Consider the following 20,412-nt stretch of genomic DNA (forward strand, 5'->3'; position numbering starts at 1 on the left):
GGAAATTTGGGGAATCTTAGAAGGAACATTTGGGATTTTCTAACTGAAAATCTGGGATGCTTTAACAGGAACTTTGGGAACTTTTGAAAGAAGTTTTGGGATTATTCGAAGGAAATCTTGGGAATATCCACCGAACATTTGGGATCTTCCAGAAGAAAAACTTCGCGATCTTTTAATTTAAAACGTGGGATTTTTGGGTGGAAATTCTGGGAATTTTCGAAGGAAATGTCGGGATCTTACGAAGGAAAATTTGGTATTTCGGGAAAGAAAATTTGGGAATCTTTATCATTTCATTCTTCGGGATTGTCCTATGCCTCGAATACGAATTTAAAGTCGCTCCGTTTGGTCGCATCCCACGTCGAACGTCGAGCGAAATCGATCCCTTCGGTCGCGCAGTGCGTCTCGTCGAAATCGACGATCACCTTCCCACCGGAGACGGATCGCTTCCGCGTCACGAGACGGCCGAGCGATCGAACATGTACGATTCGTTCGCTCTCTTTTCGCCCTTTCTCTTCCCCTTCTCCTCCTCCCGCTCCTCCGTTCCGGCCGCCTTCCCGTCCCCATTCTCTCCGGGACGCGCCGCCGACCGGGACGGGTCCCGGGGACTCGGGATCGCCCGCGAACGCGAGACGGCACCCCCTCTTCGAGTGCCGAGGGAGGGATCGAAACCCCGAGGGCTCGGAACCCTCTTGTCCCCGAGAGTCGCGGTCGGGCTCCCGGAGCGCTCGGGGTCGAGATCCCCCCGCACCGAGGCGTCGGGAGCCGGCTCCCGAAAGTCGGGCCCGGCGGGCGTCCCCGGGAGGGGGTGGGGTCGTGCTCCGAGGCCCGAGGGGCGGATCCTCCAGGTCGGGCTCGGGAGAGGCCCCGAGAGGATCGGGCTCGGGAGACGGCCCCGAGCTCGGGAACGGGAGCCCGAGGCGTTCGAACGATCGGGACGGAAAAAAAAATTCTCCGACATGGGGACATCCCGGTCCCCACCGCCGCTTCCTCCGAGGCCAGGATTGGAGCCGCCCGAGATCGGCGCGGCGACCGCCGAGACCTCGGGATCCGAATCGCCCCGACGCGGATCGGGACGGGGGGAATCCCCGAGGATCGGGGCCAGGAGCCCCGGAGCTCGGGACCCCTTTGCCCCGAGCGCGGGGACGGGCGCCCCGCGAAGACCGGGGACGGCGTTCCTCCCCTCGCCCCACGCCTAAGTGTCCCGGGCCCGGGATCCCCGACGCTCGGGCCCGGCGAGCCGAGTGCTCGGGCTCGGCAGCCCCCGAGTGGTCGGGAAGGGCGATCGGGAGATCGGGATCCGAACCCCCTGCCGTCGGGACGACGGCCGCGGGAAAAAGAGCTCGGCGTCGGAATCCCGAAGGCGTCGGGGCGGCGAGAGGGACCGGGCGTCGGGGTCCCGCGGCAGCGGATCGGGACGGCGACGACCCCGAGCTCGGGCTCAGCGAGCCGACGACGAGCTCCGACCGTGAGCCCCCGAGCGGGGGTCGCGATGGTTCTTTCGACCGCGGGGCGCCAAAGACAACGGCGAGAGACCGAGGTTTCGTTCGGCGGCGAGCGGCGAAGCGGTTCATGGAATGGCGAGAGGGAGAGAGGTGAGAAGATGACGGACTGGAGAGGGACAGAGAGAGACAGAGAGAACAGGGGTAATAGGTACCAACAGATGGGACGTCCCCAGATCGTCCGACCATGTCTTCCATTCGTGGGCAGAAAGAAATCTCCAAAGTTCCTTCGGAGAGTAACCATTTCATAGTCCATCTCGAGGCCAGGGGCCGCTGGCCGAAAGGCAGGGAGATTTACGGGCTATGGTGTTCAGAGGACCGTGGCTTCGAGAGTCAGGCGCGGAAAGTACGGCCGCTCCAGCCCCGTACTCGCCCGAGTCCCTCGTACCGTGCCGGCCTGGCGCACACGCAAGCATCTCCGCGCGGTCCCTCGGGCAGAGCGGAGCTCCTGGCCAGCGTGAGAGGCGGGGTCCCGGGGTCTCGGGGGTCTCGATTTCTGACGGCGATCGTGAGGCGGATCGGGCGATCTTCGGACCAACCCTTGCAACCCCCCGCCGCCCCCCGAGTATCGGGCCGGCAATCCCGAGGCGGCCGGGCTCGCGCGGTCTTTCCTCCCGGGCCGCTCGCCCTCGTCGTCCCCCTGGGCCCTCCCCGGGCTCTTTTCTGCCCCGCGCCCTACCCCGTCTCGTCCCGCCTTCGTGCGGGTTCTGCCCGGTCCCGCTCCCTTTTACCTCCCGGTTCGCTACTGCTTCTCCCCGCGGTGCCTCTGTCCCCGTCTGTCCCCGAGTGTCCCTGCCGTGACCCCGGGATTGCTCTCCCGTCCCTTTTTCCTGCTGGGACCCTGTGCCCCTCGTTCCCCCTCATACCCTCTTTGTCGAGCTCGTCCCCCGTCTCTGTGCCCCGGTGGTCCCCTCCTCTGGGCCGCTCCATTCCCCTGTCCGTTGCCGGTCTCTTTGTGGTGTCCTCCTGATCGTCTCGCCGTTCTCTTTCCCCGAGTGTCCCCGGGTTCTTCCCACTCGCTCTCCCCGATCTTTCCACGTCCGTACAGTTCGCCCGTCTTCTGCACGGTCCTTCTCCTTTCCCGTGCCTGATGTCTGCCGCGTCTCCCGGCTCTCCCCGGGTCCTCTTCTCCCCGCGTGTCCCCACTGTCTTTAGCCCGGGATCTCCTGCCCTGAGCTTCCCGGTTCCTCGTTCACCGTCCTATGTTCCCTCTATGTCTCCTTCCAGGTTTGTCGTTCCCTGATGTTCCCCTCTTTCCTCCGGGTGTCTTCCTCAGGTCTTGCCGGTCCCTTCCCGAGTCAGAGCGTGTCCTTGCCGGTGTCCTCGTCCTGATCCCGAATGCCTTTTCCCCCGCCGTGATGTTCCCCGTGTCACGGAGCTTGTTGTTCTTCCCGCTGCGTCCCTGCGGTCCTTTGGCCCTGGATTCCCTCGGGGCGCGTGTCCATTGTGTGCAGTTGTTGCTCTTCGTTTTTACCCCGGGAGTCTTTGCCGGTCCTTGGCGTCTTGCTTGGCGACTTGGTCACGGTCTCTTCTCCCCGAAGCTTTGTGTGCCCTGATGTGTGGCCGCTGTTTTTCCCCTGGAGCTTTTCCCCATGGGACACCGTCAGTCGCCTGGGGTCTCCTTGGTAGCCTTTTGGCCGGTCCCTGTTTGCGCCTCTCACATCCCGCAGGTCGTGGCTGCCTTGTGTTCCCCGATGTCGCCCCGGTCTTGTCGCAGGTCGTCCGGTGTCTTTGCACTTCCTTTGCCCGGTTTCTCCTGGGTGACTTCTTTTTCCCTCCGGAGGCGTTCCTCAGTTGTGCCATCGGGAGTCTCGTTGTGGCTTTGTCCTCCACGCTCCCGCCGTGGCGCAGGTGTTTTGCCCCGGTTTTGCCCTGGGCTGTGTTTGCTCATGTGCTCCTCGGCGTTACCCAGGAGTCTCTTTAGCCCGGGCCCCGCAGGTGGTCGGTTTGCCCGTCAGTCGCCCCTATGGTCTTGGCCGGTCTCTTGTCGCCGATGTGTCCTGATCTTGCTTTCTCCGCGGTTTTGCCCGGGCTGTCTCTGCCCGTGTGCCCCTCGGCGTTACCCAGGAGAGCCTTTGCGCCGTTTTGCCCGATTCGCCGCTCCCCGTCCTTCGGGCCGCCTGTCTCCCCTTGCGGTTCCTGAGCGCTCCTCTCCGCAGCCTTCGCCCACCAGTAGCCGGGACGACGGTCCATTGTTTGTCCCGGGAGCGGCCGCAGCCGCGCTTCCCTGGCCCCCGGGCAGGTGCGGGGCTCCCCCGGCCCCGGCGCCCAGAAGCGTTCCGCGGGGAGCGCGGCGACCTGGAGGGGGCAAACAGGTGGGGTCCCGGCGCAACCTCGGGCCCTGCACAATGTGTGAGGAGTGCGGCAAAGGTGAGTGGGAGCCTGACAAATGACGGGAGCGTGGCACTTTGCGCCGCACTTCGCATAGCAGGGCACGGCGAGCGGGGCGCGGCGCGCCACCCGCTTCGGGCCCTTGTGTTCTCCCCCTCTTTTGCCCCGGCCTGGCCCAGAGATGTCTTTGGTGCCCTCCTCTTGGCCCTGTTCCTTCGCTGCTTTTGCCCTTGTTTTCTACCCCCCGAAATTTTTTTTTTCTTTTTTTCCCCCCGGTGTTTTTTCTCTTTTTTTCTCCCGCTTTGGCGCTTTGGGGTCCCCCCCGCTCTTTTGCCTGGTTTCTTCCCCGCCCTTGCTCTTCAGGGGTTCCTTCCCCCGTGAGTCCCTGCTGTTCTCCCCCTTTTTTCCCCGCGGTGTTGGTTTTCCCCCCCTTTCCCCTTTTCACCCTCTCTCTCCGCATTCTTTCCCCGGTTTTCCACTTTCTCTCCAGGCTGTTTCCCCGTTCCGTTCCAGCCCCCTCCCCCATTCGCCTCGTTTCCCCCGCTTTTTGCTCCCCGCCCCGCCTCTTTCCCGGCTTCTTCTCTAGTTTTTCCCCGGGTTTCCCCGTGCTTTGCCCCCGGTTTCCCCCTTTGGCCGGGATCTTCCCCCTGGATTTTCTCCCCTTTTCCCCGCCTTGAGTTTCCCCTTTTTCCCCCCGGTTTTGTTCTTTCCCCCCATTTCTCCCCCCTTGCCCTGTTTTCTTTCCGCTTTTTTCCCCAGCCTTCCTCCCCACTTTGTTTCTATTTACCCCCCAACTTGGCCGTAGTTCCCCTCTTTCTCCCGGTTTCTCCCCCTTTTCCCCCTGTTTCTTTCCATTCTTGCCCCGGCTGCCCCCTGTTTCCCCGGCTTTCTCTACCCCGTTTCGTTCCAAGTTTTTGTTTCCCCCCTCCCCCTATTGTTCCCCTGCTGCCCCGTTTTTTTTTCCCCCTTTCCCCCCCGGTTCTCCTGTTTCTTTCCCTGCTGTTTTTTCCCATTTCCCCCCGGGTTTTTGTTACCTTCTTTTCCTTTTTTCCCTGGTTTTTCTCCCCATTTTTCCTCCCGCCTCGCTTCAGGTTTTTTTTTCCCCTGCGTCTCCTGGGCTTTCTCATTTTTTTCTGCAAGTCTTCCTCGTTTTCCCCGATCGTTCCTCCAGTGTTTCTTGCCATTCGCCTCCCCTCGTTCCCTGGCACGTCTCCCATTTGTTCTTCCTCTTTTCTCCCCGTTCTTATAACTTTTTTTACCCCCATTTGACCCCCCTCTCCCCTGTTCTTCCTGTCCTTTTTGCCCTCCGTCGTTTTCCCATTCTCTTCCCCCCGCTGGTGTCTCTTCCTCTTCCCCTCTTTGGCTCTTTTCTCCCCTGCTTCTCCCTCCAATTTCCCCCGAGTCTTCTCTTTTCCCCAATCGTTCTCCCCGTTGCCCCGCTTTTTGCTCCTTTTGTTTTCCCACGGTTGCTGCCCTCCCGCTCTCGTTTCCCCCCTGAGTTTTCTCCTCCCCTCTTGCCTTGTCGTTTCCCCACTTTTCTCTTTCCTCCGTTCCCCCGCTTTTTATCGCTTTCTTCGTCCCATTTGATCACCTTCTTCCCCTGGTCGTTCCCCTCTTTTCCCGGTCTTTTCCCCGCTTCTTTCCCCATTCTTCCCCGTTCCTCCCCCATTCCTTTCCCCTTTTTCCCCAGTTCCTTTTATGCCTTTATTTCCCTTTCCTCCCCTTTTCTTTCCCCTCCGTTTTCTCGTCCCCTCTTTTCAGTTTCCCTTCCCCTTCGTTCCCTGGGTGTTTTGTCCTTTTCCCCCCATTTCACCTCATCTCCCCACATCGTTCCCCGGGGGTTCTTTCCGTTCTCCTCCCGTCCCTCCCTGTCACGTTCCCCGTTCCTCTTTCCTCTTTCCCCTGCATTGTTATCATTCTTTGTCTTTCCATTCGATCCCTTCTTCCCCCCTATTTTTTCCCCTTTCTTTCCCCCGTCCTTCTCCCATGTTTTTTTCCCCCCCGGTTTTGTTTTTTTCCCCTCTTTTCCCCCTGTTTTTTTCTGAGTTCTATCTCCCCTCCCCCCCCCCCCCCCATTCCCCCCCCTTGCCCTCCTTTTTTCCCCTTTTTCTCCCTCGGCTCCCTTCCCTTTCTTTTCGTTTCCCCCCGGGTTGTCCCCTCTTTTCCCCCATTGCCCCTCCCGCTTTTCCCCCCAGTTCTCCCGTTTCTTTCCCCGGCGTTCCCCCTTTTGTCCCTGGTTCCTTCCCCTCGCCTTTTTCCCGTTCCTTTCCCCCGCTCCCCCCGAACTGCCTCCCCTTCCCGTCTGTGTCTGTCGCGGCTTTGCCCCTGTCTTGCCCCGGCTCGGTGTCCGTCCCTCCTTCCCCCCGCTTCTCCCCTTTCGCTCCGGGACGTTCTCCCCTCTCTTCTTCCTCTTTTGTTCCCCCTTGCCCTTCTATTTCTTTTCCCCCTCACCCCCCTCTCTTCCCCATGTCGCGTCCCCCCGTTCTCCCCGAGTTTTCTTCCCCACCTTGATTTTCCCCCCCCCTTTTTTTTTTTTTTTTCCTTTTTCCCCCGCTCTTTTCCCTGGGTTTTCCCCCCGCCCCTTTCTCCCGCACGTGTCCCGTCCCCTCCCCGCCCATCTTTTTGTTCCCATTTTCTCCCCCGCTCGCCGTCGAGTGGTTTTCCCCCCATTCTTTGCCCCCCTCTGCCCTGCTTTCCCCCCCCCCCCCCCCTTTTTTTTTCACCCGTTTTTTTTGGTGTTCCCCTTTCTTCTTTTCTTCCCCATGTCGTCCGTGTTCTCCCCTGTTGCGGCGGTGAGCGGTGGTGGAGTGCCGCGACCTTCTGGAAAGGACGTCTGAGAGGCACAGGCATGTCCTCGCTCCCGGGTGGAGCGACCAGCTTTTTTGTGAGGCCCCGCTTCGGCCAGCACTGGAGAGAGGGACGGGAGCAGCATTTGGAATTCCAAGGCGAATTGGTCTTCTTCCTCAGAGGGGTCCAGGGATGAACTAGCTCGAGGGGTCTGAGGGAGCAGGTTTCATACACGGGATGAAACTGAGGATAACAGGGGCGGTACAAAGGGGAAGGGGGGGGGGGGCAATAGGGCACAACCGATTAACATATTGTGGGAAACCAGGATATTCCCCTGGCTTCCCTGGAATCTGGGCAAGGTGCCTTGGCAAGATGTCCAAAACCACTGTGAGTTCGATTTAAGTCCCTGGGAGAAATTACCGTCTTTATACGAAGAATCACAAAGTCACAAAAAAATAAGTAGAGTATAAATTAGATTGTTAGAAAGTAGAAAAGTGAAGTTTTAAAAATTGTTTATATTAGGGATCTGAACACAAGATGGAGGAATTAGGGCGTAGTATGTCTCTTCTTCTTCACGGCATCCATCTTTTGGGTTAGGATGTCAGTTCTGGACTGGTTTAAGGGAAAACTGGACAACGCAATGTAGGTGTCATGTATTGGAGATTAATTATAAACAATGTATGAGTAATTTATAGTATAAAAGATAAGTTCTGCCCTGGAGGGCAGGCAGAAAGCCTTGAAGGAGGTGCAGGATGAACCGCTGCAAGTCAGAGAGAAAATTCCTTAGATAAGAAAGAATGAACAACCTTGGAAACCTCAGAAAACGGCTTTTGACTCTTCCTTCGGTGCCCGGGTTGAAAAATAAGAACTCTCAAACCACCACTATGTGCGGTGAGTGATCTCACACCCTAACAGAGATCGCCGCTGGCCACACATATAACAGAGGGGCATATCGGGGATAACTTTTCCATCACCACTAAGAAGAGGGAGTGCTTAAAGGCATTTCCTCCAGGGGAGGGGGACAAGTTCTGTCCCAGGTGGGCCATCGGCCTCCACACTGTTTAACAAGGAGCTGTTGCACTCAGCTTATTGACTGATTGTACCTTATTGCTTAAATGCCAAGGCTGCTTTAAATTGAGACTGACTGCCACATACGATTTTCAAATCAAGGACATTTGTATCTTGGGAACAGTCAATTAGTTCATATTTGCCTCATAATTTTGTGTCTTCTATATGAAATGGACAGCATCCCTGACAAAAAGTAATTTTAAAAAGAATATAATCATCAGACATTAAAGAGGCTTTTGTGGTTTTGCTTTTAAAGACTGACATGGTTTATATCTTATTCTAAGTAGGAATTGCAAGGGAAAAATTGCAACATAAAACGTCCCATCTTTCAAAACAAATGGTGAAGGCAAACTTTACTTACTTTCTAGGGTTACAAGCCAATTTTACACTATAATTTTTCTGTTGCACTGTGATGCTCCTTTTTTTTTCCGCTACGGGCTTAAACAATAAAGATTTGCCTGATTATACAATAACAAATTCAGTATGCTATTTCCAAATGCAAATTATAACATTGAATTTTCCTTATTTTACTCTCACATTCAAGTACTTCTACTAATGACAGCACCTGTACTAGGATTAAATCTAAACAATACAGTTTCTATTGCAATTCTGTGGAACAGTTATATAATAAAATCAATTCTAGGTGAAATGGAGAAAAGTGAAAAACTGCATTTCTGGGTAAGAGGGCATTTGTATATCCATTATTTAAAAGAACCTTCTTTAGTTCTGTTTGATAGTGTGTACAGAGGACAAGAGAAACTTATACGTTGACAGTGGCTACCACACAAGCGAAACACTTCACAGGTACTCAGATATGCACACTACTTCTTTGGGAGGATCTTTACCACCATCCTTGGCATCTCAAATAAATCTCTCCTCACACGGAAGGTGTTATTCAAACAGATACCACATGAGCTCAGTAGAACAAGAATGCATGGCATAAGCACTTTTGATTTACTAAGAAATGTTTTCTCAGTACTCACCCAGCTCTGCATACACGTATATATACAATGCCTTAATAGTTTCCAAGAATAAGCCTGTAATTTTATTGCTCTGTTTAATGACTAAGTGTACGAAGTTGTGAGGAAATACTCCATTGGTAGGTGAAATAGATGGAGATAGTAGAGGTTCTGAAATATTCCTTTCTAAATGCACAGGAGGTATTTGTCCCGTAACTGACTCTGCCAACAGAAAGATATGTTTTGCGATCAAAAGGATTGCACTTAAACCCCAATTTCTAAAATACTGACATTATTCCAGTATTCTTTAAAAAATAAGAGTAGGACTGAGATCTGTGGAGAGTCTTCTGTTATACATGCAAAGGCATTAAACCTACTATAGTCTTTTAATGTAAGAGAGAGTATTTCCAGTTAAAAAATACAAGATAAATAAAAAGTAGAGCAAACTCCATCTATGTGTCAGGCAGGTGTAAGTTTTACTCTACAATTTAGCCAAGTACAGTTCAGAAACATGGAGTAGAGAGACAGGTGTTCAATTAATAAGTGTCTTCTATGGAGCTATGTTTCTCCATTCTCAAATGTGTATAATAAAATTTCTTTTGACCCCATGTCAGATGAACAGGATTCTCCTTTCTGGCAGATCTCCAGACAGTTAACATACTACTCACAACAGGTGCAATGAAGAATGTCCCATGAGATTAAGTGCAATGCTGCACTTCTCCACTTGTGACTGATTCTCTCAGTTTTTCCTTTCTGACAGTCTTGATTTTTCAGACCTTTTAAAGTTCCATGCTCTTCATTGTCCTGTGGGACACATCCCAATCTCCAGAGACCAAAAAAAACCAAAGTCTTGAAGAAGAAGAAATCCTCATGTCCTACGGTGAATCTGCAAGCTGAAGGCAAGATAATCAACATACAGAACAAGATACCAGAGCTAAAATGAAGACATCTGTGTTGTCTATACTATTGACCGGCAGACCACTACTCCAGTCTATACATTTTACCACCAGGATGAGCCCAATTTGAGCCTTGCCTGAACTGCAGACAGATTGCACACCAGCTAACTCTCATTTACCTGGAACAGATCCTTCATGACTGACAGTATGCTGAATTAATAATTATGAAACATTATGAATCCAGGTAGCTACTCAATATTAATTATTACAAACTGTGTATAGATAAATCTATTAGGCATAAAGTTTTCCAAGTCTGAAAGTAAGATCAGACCTAGACACACCTAAATGCCATAAAGAATTTAGAAAGCAAAGGGGTGCTCCTCAGCAGGAAGGACACAAATCTGTCTTCATCGATTTCAAAGCAGAACAATGCTTTTTTACTTTTTTTAAGCTAGCAACACTGCATGATTTGCAGTTGGCTTTAAAAATAAAAACAGCTTGTAGAACTTTTATTGCCTATTCATGCTTTAATAGGTGCTTTAATATGAAAGGAAATTGCCCAAATATTGCAGTAAATGTAACTGAGTAGTGCCATTCTTTTACTTTTGTTTTTGCTTTCTCAAGCTGATTAAGGTAGAGATGAATCACTGTGTCCATAGGGACTCCTTAGGGAAATGTCTTCATAGGGAGGGTGGATTTTGCAATTTCTCACAGTAGCATCCTTGGGAGCACCCACACTGGAGTATTTTTGAGTAGCAAAAAGCTGGGGATGGACTCTGGGAGCTCATCCAGTGCACTTCTACTCAGGCTGGGATGTAATTGCTCCTGCTCTCCTGTGTACTCTAAAAACTCTGTGCGGTCCATGTTGGGTTCTCAGCATCATCTGTCCCATGTGATGGTTCCCATCCTGGTATGTCACTCTGCTTCCTTCATACAAAATGGTTTCACTTGGAAAAGACCAGTTTGGGTTTGACTTGAGACCAGAGGTTTGGAGCTGAGCAAGCCATGGCCTTTTGCTGGGGATCTTCTAAAGCAGCAGCATCTCAGTGCTCTTACTGGTTCTTATCACACTCTACAAAGGCTGTAGGAACAAAACTCCACTGTAGTCTTCAGTGCCTGTCCACACCATCAGACAGGCTGTTCCAAATCTCTGCTGGTTCTGCAGACTATTGGCTCTTGGCATTTAGTGCAGATTTTCTTCCTCCTGTCTGCTCTTATGTTGCAGATCACACCATTTGTTTTGTGAGTGGTTTTATGTCCATCACAGAGGTGCAAACCCATTGTCTTGTTTGCAGCTTTTCCCCTCAAAGCTTCTGATTTAATCCATGCATTCCCTAAAGTGGCCATGGGTCGTTTTCCCTGGTTGTTTAAATTGACCAGTTTGAAGGAAGGGTAAGCAGCACTAGCGAAGAGGTTTCCAGGTGGAGCCAAAACATCCTAGAAGAAAGTAATCTGGCTTCATACTTACACTCCAGAACTGGTAGCAGGCTTAAAAATCCCCCATGAACCCATGGCATTGTTTGCTAATTGTTTGTCATGTATAATCCAGATTAAATTCTGCTATAAATGCCATTCTGCAGGTAATTTGAGCAAGTTACACAGGCCTGCAGGTATGAAACATTAGTTAATTCATGTATTTCTTAGTGTGGTATCTTTGCATTCTCCATGTAATGTTAGCCATGGAGCCGAAGTTTGCACTGGATTTCCTAGAAATTGCTGCAAGTGGAGAGCCAGGAGGATCGTCTAATGCATTTTTGGGTAATGGGAATTAAATATTCCCTGGTTTTTCTGGTAGAAATGGGCTTTGGAGAAAGCTGAGGTGAACTCCAAAGTCTTTGCAAATAACTAAAGTGTGTTGTTTTAATTTCCTCCCATGTTGGCACGATCCTGATGTTTGAAGTGAATCTCTTTCATCCAAACTGAGCTAATTAATACATTCTCAAGTGGAAATGGAAAACTATTGACTGTTGTCCTTTTGACACCTTTTTTTTTGTCTTGCAAGGCCACATGACATTTTCCTCTCAGAGAAAACTGCTTTCCTTCAGCTGTTCTTGAAATGGTGTTTTCCAGTTCTTTAGCTCTTCCACTTTCTCCGAACTTACCAAGAAAGCTATTTAAAAACTTACAGCATAAACTGGACTCAGCTATCTGTGCCTTTTAGCAGGCACTCTTTCCCCACAGTTGGTCAATGAGTTTATGATAAATGTCAACAATTTAACCCTCTTGGTCAGAATTTGTATTTTCCATTTAATGTCCATGTAGACCTGTAGGCATTCCTTCATCTGTCTTATCTCTTTTGGTTTTGAACTCTTTTCTTCAACTTGCCAAAATCTGTTTGAAGTCTTGTCTTTGAAAGTTCTTGCAGCCACTCCCAATATGTTGACCCTTCTAATTGTTATAGTTGCTTGATTTTATTGTGTTAGCCAGTAAAGAAATTGTTGAAGGTAGTTGAGTCTGAACCATTTACAAGATCAAATTTTAAGTTACAAGTTACAAATTACAAGTTGACAGCCAACTACTGATGACACTTTAAAGTACAATTTTCCAGGAGCTGTGCCCTGTTTCATGAGCTTGCTTAGGACGCTGCCACCTGAGGCTGTGGCAGAAAACCCTCTTGAATTCAGGGCACATCACAACTGCTGCTGTCCCATGTCTGCCAGCACAGTTCCCCTGCCAAGGAAACCAAAATAGCTCTACGTGGCCTGTTCTCAGCAATTTCATTGCTACTTCATTGCCTTGCTATTTGCCTGGTGCTTATACACTGTTTAGCAAATAGTCTTTTTTTGGGATTTATTTTTTTCTTTAAGGGTTTCAGGGTGACTGTGGCCTCACAGCTGTGCTGTTGGTGCTGAACAACAAATCAGTGCCTGAGGTTGAGAGGAACTCAGGGGAGGCTATGAACTGGCTGGGGGTGTGGGTAGCAGGTCTGACCCTGGCTCTCAGTTTATTTGAATTATATGTGAATTTATAGGTGCACTTTGTGCTCTGCACAGCTTTGTAATAACCTCCTGTGCAGTGGGAGTTCTTAGAGCTGCCTTTTCCTTTTGTAAAATATAACTTGGATTCCACAACAACTTTGCACTTCAGTATTTTGAATTTGAGTCATATCTTTAAAAGGATGCTCGTGCTAGCTTTGCTATGAACTGAAAAACTTCTGGAATCTGCCTTTGGTAATGCTGGCAGCATGGATGGTTTTCTTTGGTCTTAAATTTTTGAATGCTCAGCTCCTGCTAAGAGCGAAATCCCTGACAAAAATATTTTGCTACTCATCTTGAGAATAAGACCTGCTTTCTCCCCAGTGTCAATGACTGACAACAATTTAAACATCTCTAAAAATAACTTTTGTAAGTAATTCAGCAATGAAAAATATTCTTATTATATTTCTCTGGGTGAAGCAAGATCATCTTATTTGGAATATACTGTTGGTAATTTTCAAACCTTTTCTGCTCTGCCTGGAGTATATTAGAAATGGGAATTGCTAAAATGTGAATTAAATTCCAGATAAGAAAACTTCTGTTATGCAAAGGAAATTCCATTTTGGCTCTTAACTTACCTGTTACATCCCAGTTAAATAGAAAATACTCTTGGTTTCATTTTTCTTGTCAAGGACTTTGTTTTTTATTTTTATAAATACAGCATCCATCTTGTGTTAGTTTACTGTCTTTTTTCTTCTTCTTGAGCTCACATGAAATTGCAATTGAGGCTTTTTTTACATGTGGAACCATACATGCACTCTAGATAGTAGCTAAAACCAATTAATTTTTCTAATTAGCAAAATATTTTTGGATTTTTATTTTTCAAGGGATGTATATGGAAACACAGTGAAAATCTTGATATTTGAAGAGACATGCCAGTGTCTTTTCTGAAGTGATGCCTTAGGAGACTGAACACAGGACAACTATGGACTGTGTAAAATATTCTTCATCTCAGTGCTGCCACCAGGTTTACCTTGCCTATGCCAGAGTCCAAGTTTTAACATTCCAACTTTAATGTGCATCTCTTTATACCATGGAAGGTGATTAAGAATCTGCTTTTCCTTAGTGCCCTTTGTCCATAGGTCACTGCATGCAAGCAATATAATCTTGTCATCCTGAGAAGAGCAGATGGGCTGGTTCCTTCTGGAAAACAATAATTCACTGTGCTTTTCACTTTCCCCTGCGAAATTTTGTCTTTAAAGCCCTGCTGTGATGGCACACCTGGGAAAAGGAGGAGCAGGGGTCACTGCTTAGTGCTTAGTGCAGGATTGACTTTTTCTCCTTGGAAAGAAAGAGGAGTCCCCACGGGAGGGGGGCTGCATCCTCGTCAAAGGCAGGGCCATGAGCTGTGGGACTGTCTCCCACTTCAGGTGCTCTAAGCCACACTCAAACACCAGTGCTGAAGGCATCTGATTTCTGTCACCTTTTTCAATCACCTGACTTTTAACCTCTGAGACAATGATTTGTCCTTCCAATGTGGCACTCAGTGTAACTTCTTTTCCCCAAATTAAGCTTTTATTTGTTTCCTGTCACAGCACAGATGATTTTGAGTACAGTAATTTCACGATTATAAGCCACACCATTTTGACTAAAATTTTGGTCTGAACCCAAAGTGCGGCTTATAATCAGGTGCGACTTATATATGGACAAAGAATGGAAAGTTGCTGTTTTAGTCTGGAGGACAGGTGTCTGCTGAGAAAGGCAGGAGCTTCTCTTTGAAATGGAGAATGTAAACCCCCTCCCTCCAAATTATTATAATTTTGAAATCAAGGGGCTTTCAGGCAAAAATATGGGTATTAGGAATAACAGTTCTTTACTAGGGAAATTAAAATAGAAATACAGTACTACAAAGAAACAAACTCCAAACCCTGACAAAGTCAGAGTATAACCTGACACCCTGTCAGGCAGGGTGTTGGTAGCAGTCCCATTAAATGGTGGTTGCATCCTCCTGCAGTGACAGATGTGATTCAGTTGAAGCAGTGCTCCTGCAGAAGGTGCAGTTTCCCTCTAAAGGTCCAGTGGTGATGTGAAGAAATCCCAGTTTTCCTCTGGAGTCCAGTGGAGAAAGGGGCTCCCTTAGTGTCCCAAAACCTCTGTTTTTATCTTGGTAAGAAATGTTGGGCTCTTTCCCCTGGCTGGAGCAACTTCCAATGGGATGCAGTAATTTTATCAGTCCCAAAGTGGGACTCAATGGGCCATTAGCAGAAAATGACTCACTGGAGGAAGGATGAGTTTTGAAAAGATAAAGAACAATGCCCTGCCTGGTTTAAATGGATGGCCCATTAGCAGAATATCTGCCATTGAGATAAGGATCACTGCCCCCACCCTCAACAGATGGTGATAGAATAGATACCTTTTATCACGTTCTTTATTGTAACTTTATTGCGGCTTATAATCAGGTGCGGCTTATGTATGGACAAAGAATGAAAAGTTGCTGGCACCCGGAAGTGCGGCTTATAGTCAGTGCGGCTTATAATAGTGAAATTACTGTAATCCTGAACCCTGTTTTTCTGGCATCAATGAACCCCAGGGAAGCAACTTGGTTCCTTTGATCAGTGACAGCTTTGGAAATCCTGGTGCCTTGCTCCTGTTGCTGTGTCAGTCACACATCTGGAGCTGGCAGTAGTTTGTCACACATCAGATGTTTTGGAAGAATGGCCAGTGCAGCTTTTACCTGTGGCAGAAAGTTCTGTTCAGCCTCGTGGTTAGATGGAAGGTGTTCCCCTGTGTTCATGTCTGTGTGCATAAATAAATGTGCATCAGTTCAATTTCTAGCGTAGCTTTCTTGGAAATCTTCCAATGGTCATATTTTATTTGGGAAATCAGTTTTAAAAGGCTAAGTTAAAAAAAATTAGCTAAAACATGTATGAGAGAAGTTTTATATTAAACCAGTCTTCTGGGATGCAGGAAACTCAAGGTCAAGTTTCTGCTATGCAGGTTTTCCCTCTGCCCTCCTGTGAGTCCTGGAAGTATTATTTGCCTGTTTAGAACTATGCCCGCCACATATTTAGTTTTCATTTTGTTTTCAAGCTCCTTCCCAGTCTGAAAAGGGAGAATAGGATCTAGATTGCTTTTCTAGTTTTGGTTGAATATTTGTGGTTTACAGTTCTAGATGAAAGTAAATGTTTCTAAAATGGCAGGATGTCTTCTTTAAATTTTTGTATCCCTATTTCATTTTGAAAAGGACTGTTGAAGGGAGAAGTTATTTTCTTATGTTTTTGTTGTCTTCTGAAATCATAATATTGTCCAAGTCTCTACTGTGTTTGTGTAGGTTCATATGTATACAAGTTTTCTTTTACTGCTAGTAAATCATCTTTCTCAAGCAGTGTTTTGGGAAATATAGAGTAAAATATCTTGATTTCTAATGCAGCCTCAGCTGGAGCTCAGTAGGAGCTCAAACAATTACCCTTACCAAGTTGGGGCCAAAGAATGCTGGAAGATGTGTCCAGCCAGAAGTGATCCCGTGCTGTAAGACAGAACTAGTTTTTCTCTGTTCTTTGACAGTCTGGGCTGAATAATGCCTTTTACAATTTTTTTCCCCAAGTACAGTAATTTCACAAATACAAGCCGCATGGAGTATAAGCCGCACTCCTGGTGCGTCGACAACATTGATGTCTTTGTCAATAAAAAAGCCGCACCCGAGTATTAGCCGCACTTTCATTTGTAGCGAGGATCCGTGTGCAACTTCCACAAAATTGCCAATTAGTAACAGGATCGCGGCATAGTGGGGTTTACTGGCTCGGAGCGGGGCCGGGTAGTCTCGACCTGCTCATGGTTGCTGACGGGGCCAAGTGGCCCAGCTCGGTGCCACGGCTCGGCGGGGCCGCTCAGGGCCGGCCAGGCGGTGCTGCCGCTGTCGCCGCCAGGCTCGGTCTTTCCCCCTCACCGTCCGCACTGCTGCCACCGCATTTGCTCGCCCTGGCCGGCACTGCAGGTCCCCGCACTGCCAGGCTCCCCCACGCTGTTGGCCCCGGTTCTGCTGGGCTCCCCTGCGCTGCTAGCCGCGGTTCTGCTGGGCTCCCCCGCACTGCTAGCCGCGGTTCTGCTGGGCTCCCCCGCACTGCTAGCCCCAGTTCTGCTGGGCTTCCCTGCGCCGCTGGGCAGCCCCACTCGCCGGGCTTCCCGCTTCTGCCATGCTCCCCTGAGCAGCCGGGCTCCCCTGCACTGCTAGCCCCCGCTCTGCCGGGCTCGCCCGCCCTGCTGGCTTGGGCTCTGCTGCCTGCCCCCCGCACCGCTGGCCCCGCCTCTGCCAGGCTTTCCCACCTCTGCTGGGGCTGGCCGGGCTCCAGCTTGGCTTGGGGCTGCCGCGGGCTCTTACTTCCGTGTTGGCAGCTTTTAGAATATTGTTAATATATTAGCCGCCCTGGAGTACTAGCCGCACTTCTGGGTTTCCACCAAAATTTTGGTGAAAATGGTGCGGCTTGTATTTGTGGAATTACTGTATTTGAATAGCTGGTTTATTCCATAGAACAGGTTTTGTTCAGCAGCAAGCAGCAAAGCACTTTATTGAGGGCAAACAACTCAGTTTTGGGGTAATGGTGAGAGGGACAGAGATAAAGATGAGGTAGAGAAGAGAGAATAGGGGGAATAGCTACCAGCAGATGGGTCTTCCATCTGTGGGGAGAAAGAAGTCTCACAGTCTCTACAGAAAGTAGTAATTTTATAGCCCATTTTAAGGTGAGTGGCTGCTGGCCAAAAGGTAAGGAGATTCATGGACTATTGTGTGTGAGGCCTATCGCTCAGGCGCAGAAAGTACGGCTCCTTCAGGCCATACCTGCCTGAATGCAGTGCACCTTGACAGTACAGCACACACCTGAACACAGTCCATTGGCAAGCATCCACCCTAGCCAGGCCCAGCAGCTCCTGCCCGGAGTGAGAAGTGGGGTCCAGGGGTCTCAGGGTCTCAGTCTCTGATGATGATTGTGAGGCAGAATCAGGCAATCTTCAGACCGACCCTTACACCACCCCATGAATCATGATCATTGCCAGGAGTGCTTCTTTGTGGTGTTGTTCTGAAGTCCTCAGGACTTGTCCAAGTTGGTAGCACATCCCAGAAAAATAGAGACAGGAAGGTAGACAGAATAGAAAAGCAGGCAGAAGATAAGGGAAAGAAAAAAAAAGAAAAGGAAAACAAACAAATAATCAATTTTCAATTATTCAAATTTTTTTTTCCTTAAGTAGAAAATAATCAATTTCTGATTACAAAGAAAATAAAAAATACAATGCAACTAAAATAATAAATTTTAATCAATATTCCAAAAGGAAAACGACTAAACTAAGCAATTTTAAATTAATATTCAAAAATGCAGCACAAACAAAAAATAAGCAGTTTTAATCAATAACAGGTTCTACAAAAGCAAAAATCACATCTTGCATTTTTAGTGAAATTACAGACACAAAGATTTGAATAATTTTCCGTACTCACTACTAAAACAAAAAAACAAAAACAAAAAAACTATTACAAGCAGTTTTTAAGCGTGCACATCTATTGCCTAAAGGTGTTTCAAGGAATTTCGTTTGCATGATTTTCAAAGTTACAATCATTCTGTTCTGTGTCTAAGAAAATATCTTGAGCTCTGATTGCGTTACTTTCACAGATAAACTCCCGTTGTTCCCAGACAATGCAAGTTTCCAAATTAACAGTTTGCCACTTCCCACCAATTTGATGGGCCCATTTTCTATGCTCAACGGATAGAGAACAGCTCCTTCATGATTCAGCCCTAATGCAATGACAGGGAATATTGAATGCACTGAAGCATTGCATTCTGTCAGTACAAAGGCTGTGGCTGTGTTTGTGCTGGGGTCGTAGGTAAAATTTAGTAGGTTCCACCAGGATTGGAATTCTCTTTCAAAGTTAGTGGCAGTATCCCAGATTACCAAATTTCAGTAGGAAAAGTACGTTCCTCACCTCCTCTTATAATAGAGGCAGCAACTGATTGCATCCACAATTGAGCCTGGACACAACTTAGAGCTAAAGAAATGTTATAGCAAATTTATCCATCAGATCCATCAGTATTTCTGAATCAATGCTATTCAAAATTCCCAATCCTGTTCCCACAACACCGGTTATGTCTCTTATTGACAATTTGTCTTGTTTGAAAAGCTATGCCAAATTAAACAATTTTAATTACAGTAATTTCACGAATACAAGTTGCAGCAATTAGACAAAAATTTTGGTGGAAACCCGGAAGTGCGGCTAATATTTGGGTGCGGCTAATTTATGAACAAAAATGTGATATCTGCCCTTACCTAGTATCATACCAGTCCAGTCCCAAGCCAAAACAGTTTGAAATCCATGGTTTCCCGTTGTTCTGATGATGAACCAATCAGAGAACAGCTTATTGCCTGCCTGTGGATGGCGGCGTTACTGAGGGGTGGGGGTTGTTATCGGGGTGAGTTACCTCGGCGAGTTACCTCGGCAGTTCGATAAAAGTGTGTGATATTTCTCTGTACTTTTTAAAGTGTTTTCAGTCTTGTGTGGCTGCAGGGCTGGCTGGGCTCGCAGGGAGAGGGCTGGGGGAGCCGCTCAGCCTGCAGGGAGAGGGCTAGAGCGGCCGCTCGCCCCGCGGGGCTGCGAGGGCTACAGCGGCCGCTCCTGTGCCAGCACGGAGATGTGGCTCCGCTCGGAGCTCAGCTGCCTGCCCGCGCGGCTGAGCGGCTGTTTAAAGGCAATGCAGATCCATTGGGAATGCTCGCAAAATGACCACACTATTGTTCCTGTCTTTTTCGGCTTGTAAATAAAGGGTGTGTCTTTTTTCACTTGGAAACAATGTTTCCGAGGTCGGCAGTAAGCCAGTAAGCCCCGGCGATCCCGCGATTGTGTTACTAAATGACGACTTTGTGAAAGTTCGCGGCGAACTAAAGTGCGGCTAATATTCCGGGTGCGGCTTATTTATTGACAAAGACATCAATGTTGCCAACACACCGGATATGCGGCTTATACTCCGTGCGGCTTGTATTCGTGAATTTACTGTATATACGGTCCAATTTCAAAAATTTTCAGGTTCAGTATAACCGGTGGTTGAGTGTTAGGTGTTACAACATTAACATCAGGTTATCCCCAGTATTTTGTATTATTTTTACCACACATGATTTTACGGGAAAAATTGTACAACAATTAAGTTAAACCAACAATTCTGATTTTAGATTTCAGAGTATAGAATACAGCTGTGAGGTCCTGTGCCATAACCATATACAAGTTTGATGAGGGATTCAGCAATTTATCTTCATGTCCTGCAGTGTTCCGTGAAAAGTAAACACAACAGAATCTGCCACAAAGAGGCAGGGGGTTAAAATGATGGAACTATTCAGCATGTAACGTGGACAGGAATTCTGTTGAGTGGAGGCCACTCTGTACCTCCTTTAGACACAGCACAGGAGTCAGTGTTGATGCAAACAAGAGAGGCAATCTGTACCTCAGGTTGGAAAACACCCCAAACAGCTATCAGCAAACTCCAAACTACTACTAGCTCCCTGTCTCTTATCATTCTTTTCTTAAACCAAGAATTTCCTGTCTGTTTGGGGGAGAAAGGAGAGGCTACAGTGATTATCGAGGCAGGTTTGTTTTGGCTACTAGCCAAGCTCTCAGTTTCTTGAATTGTCAGATTTTTTACAGCTCCTTTTGTCACTGAGAAGGTGCTACAGTAATGCTCTATCTGGTCATACCACTTCCTTACTGAGGAGCTCTGGACCAACCCGTCAGCAGGGAGGGTCCCAGTGGTGGTTGTCTTCAATGCCTTCAGTTTCTGAGAAGGTTCTTGAGTTTTCGCTGGGGTAATTTGAAAATTAAGGCTTTCCAAACGGGAGATTATTTTTTGTTCAATATTCCCCACTACTTCTATTTCGCCTTCTCCCACAGAAAAACTATTAATAAATTGATAAACAGCCACGTTGTCAG

General features: G+C 48.3%; 1 protein-coding gene across 10 annotated transcripts in view; it reads right to left on the reverse strand.

The window, feature by feature from the left end:
- Positions 1-8,080: 8,080 nt before the first annotated feature.
- The window catches only part of SLC35D2 (solute carrier family 35 member D2), a 59,552-nt gene continuing 47,220 nt past the window's right edge, over positions 8,081-20,412 (reverse strand). For 5 of the 10 annotated variants that reach the window (XM_033086128.1, XM_033086125.1, XM_033086120.1 and 2 more), the window contains one exon: positions 16,920-17,542. In XM_033086128.1, coding sequence (XP_032942019.1) covers positions 17,449-17,542 — 94 coding nt within the window. In that variant the 3' untranslated portion in view covers positions 16,920-17,448. Of the gene's footprint in view, positions 9,538-14,938; positions 15,252-16,919; positions 17,543-20,412 lie in introns of those variants that run through there. The other 5 variants (XR_004420803.1, XM_033086122.1, XR_004420802.1 and 2 more) reach the window with 5 other exon arrangements.

This window comes from Catharus ustulatus, chromosome Z (assembly GCF_009819885.2).
Source record: "Catharus ustulatus isolate bCatUst1 chromosome Z, bCatUst1.pri.v2, whole genome shotgun sequence".
Classification (NCBI taxonomy): domain Eukaryota; kingdom Metazoa; phylum Chordata; class Aves; order Passeriformes; family Turdidae; genus Catharus; species Catharus ustulatus.